The sequence below is a fragment of the Perca flavescens genome, chromosome 6 (genome assembly GCF_004354835.1).
Source record: "Perca flavescens isolate YP-PL-M2 chromosome 6, PFLA_1.0, whole genome shotgun sequence".
In the NCBI taxonomy this organism is placed as follows: Eukaryota; Metazoa; Chordata; class Actinopteri; order Perciformes; family Percidae; genus Perca; species Perca flavescens.
Window position 1 is genome coordinate 8,108,446 of NC_041336.1, and position 11,394 is coordinate 8,119,839.

An 11,394-nucleotide genomic window follows, 5' to 3' on the forward strand; every position below is an offset into this window, starting at 1 on the left:
TTGGAGAGCTGCAGACAGAGCGGTGGTAAGCTAATGCTATTAGCTAAAGTAACTGTGTTGACCTGGCATCAGTAAGTTACACACAAAAGCATAGCAAGATAACGGCAACTTCTCCATCTTTCGATAATGTAGTCAGACACTATAATCTGAGCCTGTCAGTGGCCAAAAAGCACTTTAAGTGCATTGATTGGCGCTATTATTCCATAGAATTACATTGTAGCTTAATGTGTTTTGTTCACATTAGTCACTTAAACACAAATGCATGGAAAAATAGGGTTGAAAAATGCCAAAATGACCCATTAAGACTGTTAGCATTATTGCCATTGTCAGCATTCTTAGCACCATTAATGTGGCCAGTCGCCACCATTTCAGCCCAGCAACCTCCATGTTTGCGTGTGACGTCAGAGGGTGTGTGCAGGCAATCCCGGCCTAGGCTCTGAAATGTTGTATATATAGCCTCTTTAATATTAATCAATACTAATTATTAACTGCTTTTCTATGGTATGTGCTTATTTCATATCCAGATTAGTTTTTCTTTTGATATTGGCTACAGTATATCACTCAGTTTCCAGTACAACTGGCTAGAACTAATGCACTCCAATATGACAAATCCTACCTTAATTAATGTTAAAGTCTGTTTAGGTATTGATTCAACTTAATAATAATTTTAGATGGTGCTTATGGTGTTGATGAATTGTGCTGTGTTATAATGAGGTGTCAAATTTAGAATATAAAAAAATATATATGGATAGACTAATCTCTAAAACAAAGAACAAACAAAAAACGGAAAATTTTCATGAAGAAATAATTAATTGTACTAAGCTGTTTGTTTAGGAGGATGCACTTGGGATTTTGTAATGACGTCTTGTTCCTACTGAGGTTTAATGCACTTATTATAATGGCTTTGGGCAAAAGTGTCTGCCAAATGAAAGCAATATAATGCATTCTCCAGCCCCTACAAAAACGTCAGCTCTCACAGCATGTAGGTTACCCTTAACCCTTAAACTAAACCACATTTCAACCGAAATCTTAAAAGCAGGTTGTAGCCGTGAAAAGTGCCTTGATATTCAGAACTAAACAAATGTTCTCATATAGTATGTTCATGCAAACTGAAGACCCTGTTCCATCTGAGGACCCTCGGAGCTGTCCGCGGTGCTGAAACCGCGCCAACTCTAAAACAACCCCATCTTCTTGTGACGGTTTGGCACTTGAGGCTCAAACTGTGCCTTTGATGGATTTCCTCTGACAGTTTTCTACCTGTGTGTGCGTGTGCGCCCATGTATGCCCTAAAGACAGGCATTTATAGCCAAGGTATAGCATACGAGATTGATTGATATGAGTTGCACGTCCGGGGCCGTCATCTTGTGCGTTTTGTACTGTTCATCCACGGGGAAGGGGAGGGATACAGATACAGATAACTTGACACACAGCCCCCATCTCTACTGATTGTTGAATACATTAGAGGAGTGTGTGAGGTGTAAAAAGGCGTGAGTGGAATAGATAACTAGGAATAGGCTTGGAATTTTCCATTCAATGCTGTCCCCTCCTTTTCTCCCTCTCTCCGTGTCTGTGTATTTGTAAATGTGCATAATGTATTTAGGCGGCTGCTACCCTAAAGCAACCCTATTTTTCCCAGAGCCGGACTCAGCTGCTGCAGTGTGAAGCAGCTGCCGTGTCCCGCATTGCAGCTCCGCAAGGACGCGGGAGCTATAGTGACTGTGTCACCCTCCAAAGAGAGTCATATTTCACAGTAACGGTGCTTTGTTGGCGGTGGCAAGCGGGTGTTAAAAGGCTACAGCTTGGGAGTGTGTTAAGGGCGAACAAGGGCCATGTTCCTCCAAAAGACGGGGGAGGGAGAGGTTGTTTTTTAAGTGCCTCTGGTGTTATTTTGCTCGGCGCGCCTGGAGGTGAAAATATGGAGGGACTGTCGCCAATTAGAGCCTCGGTCCCCCTAACTGATACAACCAGCAACGGTTTATTTAACAGACGAGCACACATGGAACTTATAGTGCACTGGGATAAAGCAAATAGTTGGCAAATCGACCAAAATAAAAGCCACAAGTTGCACAAATCAGATCAAAATCATAATGTCATTCCTAAATCCACCTCGGAATTGAATGGAAACCAATGGCCGAGCTGAATCACTCTCAATCCAAATTCTGATCTCTAGTTAACATTAAGATAATACAGCAGAATTAGTTTTCCTCCAGATGTACATCCTGTTACAGCCTGTGTACACGTTTGCTGGGGCCTGAATGTCGGAGCGTGTAATTGAGGCTACTACTCGGTCAGTGGGGGGAGGGCGGTGTTTTTAGGAGATGAATCTAAAGGTAGCCGCTCAATATGGATTTATTGGTTCTGTTAGTGCATCTTTCGCAAATGACAAAACAACCAGGGTTAATGAGAATAACTGGAACATAACTGGCTTAACTCTCACTCTGTTCATTCATTAACTCATCCGTCCATCTCTGTATCCATTCACCCATTCTTTAACCATTACAAACCACATAACAGATTAATAAAACATGCTTGGCGACCTAAATAATTGGTTGTGGTAAAACCAGACAACATCCAGAAAATACAGCACTGCCTACCGTGCAGAACAAATTTCAGCCGAGGTGACTTTCCGGTGATAATCGTGGCAAAAAGCGACAGCAGGATGAAATAATTCATCTTTCTTGAAGCTGTACCGTGTAGCCGGTTTGTAAAATGATTCAACCGTACAAAGCGTTCCACAAAATCCCCTTGTCTTCCTTGGAAACTGCCTTTATGGTCCCTCCTTTCGATCTGCTGCGTCCCAGATCTGTGCCACCGACTGCTGGTGCCGGTCCTATCTTGTCCGTCTGCTTCGCCGGCAGTTCAATTTGAAGAAGTCGGTGTATCAGGCTCCACCTCGGAAACAAAAGGCAGAGGGGGGAGTAAAGCCTTTCAGCACGGATGCAAGAATGAAAAGGATTGCAAAAAATTGCCTACAAACGCATCACTTTGGGTTTATAATTACAGGCGTAGGATTTTTACGCGTCACACCTGTTGCTGATAGCGAGAGATGATTTACATTCACGAATCACAGAAAAAAAAAAAAAATCATGTCATTCATCTTGTTTTGATTAATTGTATTTTTATTGACATCTTTTTTTTTACAATCACTATTAGGCTACATCATTTTCTCATCTAGGTTCCAGCGTTTTGTAAATATTTTGTACATGTCATAGTTTCGAATGCTACTGATATCAGGCCAAAAATGTAACAAAAGCAATTACACTTCATTGTGCATACAGCAGAATGACTACATTTCCTCATTTCAAATGAATTCTGATATGATATATGAGCCTATATGATACGTTCTCAGGGCCATTTTGTGTTTGTACACAAGCCCTCACTCCAACAGCCAATAATGCCATTGTCTCAGCAACTGAATCAATATGTGTCAATAGTGCCTGAGTGCCTGAATGGGAATGAATCAGCAGTTCGGCTCTGCTGCATTTGCATTTGTGAAATTGATTGACTCAAATTTGGAAAAAATTGTAACCACTCTAAATGGTAAATGCCTGATAGTGAAAGAAACCAAAACAGATGCTTCTTACAGGGAAAGGTCAACATGAGGCTATTGGAGAGATATTCCTGTCTTTCCTTGAATCAGAAAGCACTATATGTTTCACACAGCTCGGTCTTCAGTAGAAACAAACCTGTTTAACGCCCTTCAAATGCCTTAATCGTGTCTCAGTGTGGCCCTTTGAATCAACACCTTTGAGTTCAGTCAAGGATGTAACCCCTTTACTTTATGTAACCCTAAGGAGTTTCAATTTCAGCTGTTTTACTCATTAAAACACACTCATTACGTCACGCACATTTAACCCCAATCGTAGATGGTATTGAGGCTTTATTAAGGAGATTCTGTACCCTTGTTAATTGGGTGAATTTAAGCCTAGATGACTGGTATTGTTGAACGAGAGTATGTGAAAATCCAAAAAACTATTAAAACTTATTTTCTTGCTTTTTGAAATGTATTTGTATTAATCCAAAAGACAGCTAAAACTATACTTCTGCTTTTGGAATGTATCAGCTCAAGAACAGTGGAGACTGTGCTTCTGCTTTTGACATGAGTTAACCCAAAAACAGCTAAAATATATTTCTGCTCTTGAGACTATAATACTGCCTTTGATTTTGGTTTATGAGGAATAATGTGCCTTTAGAAATATAATCATGCTAAGTTTTTGTGTTACTGATATTACTATAAACATGTTTATAGACATTTTAGTGTGAGTTGCGGTGTGAAGCTGCCTATTTGACCCTGCAGTCGGAAAGAGGAAGTGTCTGCAAGAGGCTTCAGATGTATAAGTTGCTTTGCGTAACTGTCTGTCTGAACCTGCACAGCTGGAAAGAGGAAGTGCTGTTGGAGCCCTGTGTACAGGGGAAGGCTCTGGGTGCACATAAGAGGTGAAAAAGGTTACTGCTCTGACCTATTGATCAATGCAGTCGAACAGAGCCGTTAGATTCTATGTTAGATAGCAACATGCATATGTATAAAGGAAATATCGTCATATGAGATGGTTTTTACGTATATCCAACCTGATGCTTGCTTTAAGACTGTATTACCATGTAAGGTGAAACAAATGCGATAAAACACACCTCGCTGTGATGGGGGGTTGAACCCCAAGAAATGTACATATAAAAATGGGTGCTTTGCCGAAAAGCGCTCTCTCTTCCTTGGGTTCGTTTTCTGCTCTTTTGACCAAAACCCTACGAGTAGGGACCTCCTGTGTCTTAGAGCATTTTTTGAGTGATTGAACTTTGTTCATTTTTTCATTTATTTTATTTGCTTGTTAACTCTTTGCTTTTAAAAAAAATAATAAAACCACCTGTGTTCGTCTTGAGCAAGGTGACCCAAAAAACCCTGTGAGTCTTCTTTTGCTCTTTTAGAAGACTTTCTTTCCTTTTTTCCTTTTTTCTTCTTTTTTGCCACTTACCCGTGTGAGCAGGGACCCCCCCTAAAGGAGAAGTGGGGGCCTCCTCTTTAACCGTGCGGTTTGCAGCAACCCCGGGGACCGACCTGACAAGCAGAACTTTGATTCTCCCGCTGAGCGGAAACCTCTGTGACCACGGCAGAGGCAGCTTTCCGAGTGTGAGTAATCAATTGTAATTGTTTGGTTATAAAGCTCTTCTGTGTGCTGTGTATTTCACATACGGGAGACATCTAGGTTGTCAATCAAAAGCCTCTTGTCTCGTCATCGGGTTTCCACTGTAGCGAGAACCCGCCAGTGCGGGGGTTTGTATGTCTCTTTAAAAATAATCTAAGAACCATAGGGAAGTATCTCAATTAATTCATCTGAACCTATTAATAGTTATAATACAATATTTATAATATTTGAACCTCTAATATTTTAATACCTACAGTGTTAACTATAGGGAAGTATCCGAAACAACTCCTCTAATATAGACTTAACCATCCGCCCCGCTGACAGTATCTGTAACGGCTGTACGGCAAAAGAGGGCTTAGAGGGCGAGGGTTATCGGGGGGAAGAAGGGGGGTTGGCTTTAAAAGAAAAAGCGATACTATGCCTCGATAACTGTCACATCGTTCCACAGTACTTAAATTAGTGTTTAGTATCCAGTAAAGTGTTTTACAATGATAGATAATTACGTGTATTTTCAAATGTGGAAGCTCAGCAAGACAGTTAATCCGTATTAGATTAGTCACAGCATTGACCTTCTTCCTCTCTTTTTTATTAACCTTGCTTACTGATTTAACATCAGTCTAACGTGATCCTGTATGACGAAAAAAACTCTGTGTTTAAACTTTCAAGTCTGTTGCACATATGACCTCACTCAGCAGTCATTTTGTATTATGCAGTCAGTGCAATGCCGGAGTGAGAATATTTCAACCACTAGATGGAAGCAGAAGCAAGCTTGTCAATCTCTTTTTCATCACTCTAAGCTAATGATTTTGCCTCCTAAATAATTACAACAGCAGTCCTCTGTCTCCTTCCCAACATTCTGCACTGATTAGCTGTCTCTGATAGAAGGTCCTATGGTGAAAATCCACTGCGGTGCGCTTTCCCTTTTGAGGTTAAAATTCCAGGAGAAAGGACAGAAGTATGACTTAATTGACTAGTTTGCATTTTTGTTTTTGTTCATAATGGTTAAAGGCACAAGTCTTTTTTAAATTAACCTTTATTCATACAGATATTGAAATATCTTGAAAAGCTATTGGATGGATTGCCATGGAATTTAATTCAATTCCATTTTATCTATAGTATCAAATCATAACAACAGTTACAGTATCTCAAGACAATTTACAGATAGAATAGGTGTAGACCACACTCTATAATTTACAAAGACCCAACAATTCCAGTAATTCATTATTCGTAATTTAGTAGATACCTTGATAGTCCAAAGATAATTAAATCTGTTTTTGGTGAGTGTTACCAAAAGGTCAACATTTCCAACTGTTACATCTAGCATATAGCGGACACCAGGACATAGTACAAAAAAGAATCATATTTACTATAACCTCACAGGATCAGCTGACAAACAAAGGCAGGATTAATGACTGAACTGCTGTTTTATTTCCTTCGTCAGTGGATTGGGCATGGCCAAAAACAATAACCTAGGGCACCTCTGGCTCAGAAGGTAGAGCCATCCACCGGTTGGTGGATCAATATACATGTCAAAGTGTCCTTAGGGAAAACACAGAACCCAAGATTGCTGGGTAACTGATGATATTACATATCTAAATGCCATTTATTGACAAGTAGTCTCACAGTATATAGACAGTCTACTAACCAGAGATGAACTAAATGCCCGAAAAACAATAACTTACCTGCCAAAATATCAATTAAATGCAAAAGAATAAATTTAAAAAGAAATCGACCTAACTAGCTGACATCATGACTAGACCAAACAAACAAACAAATGGGTACCCACCCCAAAATTGCTACCATTATAATATTAATACATTTTATTTTTTATGTAGATCTGAGCTACAGAGGATAAACCTTTTTGAGGAAGGTAACACCATGCAGTGCCCTGGTGCCATGCTCAGGACTAAATTAACATTAATTTGCCCCACTAGTGGTAGACAGAGCTGGGGACTCGAGTTTGAGACTTGGACACACAAAGTGACTTGAGACTCGACTTGAGACTCGCCCTCAAAAGACTTCAGACTCGACTTGGACTTGAGATGTGGGACTCGTAAAGAATCTTTTATTTTTTAGGAAACGTCTGATGAGCTGAATGCTATTTCCCTCCCTGCGTAACCGCTAACCTACCTATGTAAGACGTATTACGTAATGTATCTGCTGCGCGCAACCACACGTGAGAGAGGACAACAAAACGTGTCGACCGCAGCGGCTGTGCCATTCATTGGAAGCTTTGGCTTTAAAAACTTAATAGAACAAAAAGAGCCGTTGAATGCAGAACATGCAGGGTTCTGGCTCAACCACATCTGATTTTAATCGGGCACCTTGAAAACACACCCTGTTAGGTTAGTTGTTTAGCTCAGCTAACGTTAGCTTGCTTCTCACTTAAACGACAATCTTCAGGAGGCTAACTCCGACTGTCCTTCGCTAGATGTTATTGTTGGGGACCAAGAGTCTAGTTAAACCTGATTTTAACCAAAAGGCCTCAGATTAAACTGACCTCTGGATACAGGACACACATGTGCTCAGAGACAAAGAAACATGTGGCCAAGACAAAGGAATCTTGGCCTGCATGTAAACCCCAAAGCCGGGGTAATTCACACCTCTATGCGAAAGTGCCAGCCAGTAGGAGAACGCCTCACAACTGGCAGGAAGTCAAAGAACTACAAGATTGTAGTCTTCACCCTTTCAAGAGTTTCGAGTCTTCCTATTGGTTCAGAGGGACCATACACCGCATGAAGTGATCCTAGGAAACTCCCTCGTCTTCCATTGCAACTCCGTTGCTGAGGGGAGCGCACAAGCACTTGTGCTGAACTTCCATTTTCTGGAGAAAGTGGATTTTATTTCGGTGGATCCTTGAAAACGCACCAGTGTTTTCATATCTGCAGTGAGAAGGAAATAACGTTTTTCTTCTCAAAGTCGACTAAACTTCCCCCTTTCTGCCTTTTTGGAGGAAGTTTCTCCGTGGCTGCTGACGAGCGCCAAGGGATTCGTTCTGTTTCATTTCTGTGGAAATCTATGGACAGAAACAAACGGACTGAACACACCGTAAGAAGGCTTACGTCTGGGCAGAGATAAGTAGTGTGTTTATTAATGAGCAAAGGGTTTGCTACCACTTGTTGCCATTAAGGTGATCTGATTTAATCATGTACCGGTCCATATGTGATTATTAATCTGTTCTGTGAATGTATCAGTGATCATGATACGGTTGATTAGGTTGTGTTAAGTAGCTGGGTATAACTGTAATCGCTACTTGCTAAATCACTCCTTTCACGGAGGTTTAGTTACTGTCTGCGATAGAATCGCGAAATCAGCTGTTAGCCACTGGAGTGGTTATAATGACCAAAGTTTCCCTCAGTAAGTCAAAAGTTTCAGTCTGTCCTAACTACACGTGTGGTCCAGACCTGAGTAGCTGAGGGGGGCGGGTCATTATCGATAACTAAGATCAGAGTGTTTTCCCTTCTTTACCCTGTCTCCTTTTACTAATTATACACACACACACATACACCTACACGGACACAAGCTAGCTTGTAGCTCCCGAGCTAACGGTGCTAGCTTCACACGTGGAGTTGGCATCACCTTGTACAGAGCTAACACATGACCTAGCATACTAGGCTAAGCGTGCGCGTTGCCTAGCAACCCCCTCGGCTTCTTCAGCCCCTCCCCGTGCACGCAGCACCACTACCGCCCTCTTGAGGCTAAATAGTTTTAGGCAGCTCACAGGAGTAGCCATTTTTGGAGTTGTTTTTGTGTTAGAACTACATTTCAACACCGCCCCTCCTTTTTCACTCACTCACTCACACACACACAGACACAGACGTGTCCATGCTGCTTTGTTTTGGTTGTGATATTGTAAAAGATATATAAGTTTATTATTGAAGGATTGATTAGCTACTGACTTAATAAATCTTATTATACTTAATTAGCAGTTGCTTGTGATTGTTTTGTGTACTTGTTGTAATAATTGCTGGTCGATCAGGTCCGTGCTTGGATTCACCCTTTCCTTTATTTCCTTTTTAAAGGATTACCACAGAAATGAGACTGTTCCAAAGTTTGATTATTGGTCCCTGACTTGCAGGGTGGTGCCCCGTTTTGATTGTTTGCTGATTTGATAAAGTTATTAATAACCATATTCATAACTTTATTAATATTGATAAAACATCTTTGATAATTTGCCAATGATCAAATCTGTACCCTACGAGAATCCTACATTATGAAAAGATGAATCAGCTTTTGTTTGTTTGCCAAACTTGTGGTATATTTAAGTAATCACTTATGTCCACCACGTTAATTATTAATCTTGGAGCTCAAAGACTTGTGACTTGACTTGGGGTCTAGCTCAAACACCTGTAAACATCTCTGGTGGTAGGTAAGAACAGCACAATTGTCTTTTCATTATTCCTCCGTGATCCAACATTTTAGTTTTCTGGTAATAAACATTACTGTCATTGATCATACGAGAAAGTAAAATGGTATTTCTTGTGCAAACAGGATTGTCTGACTGTTTGAAGCCCAGTTGTACAGTTACAGTACAGTACAGTTGTGCAAACGTTTGTCACCGTAATTCATCTAGAAAGGTTTTTCCTCCCCTCTCTCTCATCTTTTCAAGGACCTGTTGTCACTGCTCGCATCCTCGCTGAAGGGTTGTAGAGACTCCTTCGTCCGGTTCAGGTCAACTCTATCTGAGTCAGAACCAGGTAAAATGACAAGCTGAGACGGTGAGGGCTTCATGCAGAAATATTTGAGAAATGTTCCAGACCACAATAATGATAAAGGTCTTAAGGATGAATACAGAACTGCATCCAGTAAAGAGATGAATTTACTTTTTAGGAAGAAAAGTAGATCATGTTTGTAGTTGCTAGCGACTTTGAGTCTATGAAAAGCGCTATATAAATTCAATATATTATTAAAAACACAACTCATAAATAATATTTATTACAAGGTATTTCCAAACAATAACCCAAGACCTAAGAGCTAAAAGAAAAATCTAGTCCTGCTTTTTACTTGTTATTTCATTTCCTCAGCTTTGCCACCCTTGCTGTTAGCTGCTTGTAATTGAGGTCATCTAGTCATTTAAGCCTACTCCCCTGACTCTCTGGATGAAGCGTGTCTGCCAAATGCCTACAACGTGAATGTAAAATGCATCTCGTTTTGTAAGGAATGGCTCCTGTTTTAGCCGTAAATCCAGAGGAGGCGTCTGACACTAACATCAAAGCAGATGCGAAGAGACCATAATGTTTTCAGTGGTGTGTGCATGCCAGTCATGGGGGGAAGGGGGGATGGGAGTGGCTTATAAACACCACTTTAATCTGCCCCTTTGGCTTTCTGTCCAATGGGAGCAAATAGTTGTATTAAAATAGATAATGTGACAGGCCAAGCTGGAGGATAGTACCCGCCAGACAGACCTATATACCAGATTGAGACATGCAGAGGTAATCCCAAAGGGTTTTAATCTCTGCTCATGCGCGTGACTATTAGTTTCCTTTCTTCTTCTTTTTTGGGATTATTCTAGGTAACTGCATTAGACAGACAAAACGATTTCCTGTCCAGTGAATCCATTTTCCAAGCACTGCAAGTCTTTAAACTGTACTAAGGTGAGGGTAATTCATTGGTTAACGTTTGGTTTGTCACTTTCAAGTGCAGTATTCTGTTTTTAACGGGGAGGCGGCAGTGAAGGATATGCAGCAGGGGAGACAGGAACTGTCAGTATACAGTATGTCTAAAGAGAATCCTTCGTATTTCAGCAGGGGTAAACGTGGCTCTGAGAAAAAAACAAGCCACAATGGTATTCCTCTGCACACATAATCCTTCATCTTTCACAAGAAGACAAGCGTACTTGTGTGGATAACTGCCAGCTGTAGCTTTGTTGTCTTAATAAAGGGGCAACAAGGCCACTTTCTGTCTCCAACTGCAACACAGCATCCTCATAATGGACTCACAGTGCAGAGATTAAGTGCTTTGGTTATGCAAGAAAATTTTCTCTTGCCAATTTCCAAACAATTGAGTCATTTCAGAAGAATATCCACTGAGGGATTGGTTTTGAGATGATTGGATCAGGTTTTTTTTGTTTTTTTTACCCTTGTGATGACGTTCCAAAATATTTTACATAAAAAAACACAATTCAAGGCAATCCATACACACACACACACACACACACAAGGCAGGTTTAAACATAGGCATTTAATATAGTCATTTATGAACAAGATAGCATATAAAACAAATCTGTCAATGCTGAATATCTGCATCATTTGCATCC

The 11,394-nt window shown here is 40.6% G+C and overlaps 1 protein-coding gene across 1 annotated transcript in view; it reads right to left on the reverse strand.

Annotated features, from left to right (window-relative positions):
- The window catches only part of si:ch211-113g11.6 (semaphorin-7A), a 52,816-nt gene extending 49,842 nt beyond the window's left edge, over positions 1 to 2,974 (reverse strand). The window contains exon 1 of the mRNA XM_028579810.1: positions 2,595 to 2,974. Coding sequence (XP_028435611.1) covers positions 2,595 to 2,673 — 79 coding nt within the window. The 5' untranslated portion in view covers positions 2,674 to 2,974. The remainder of the gene's footprint in view (positions 1 to 2,594) is intronic.
- Between the last annotated feature and the right edge of the window lie 8,420 nt (positions 2,975 to 11,394).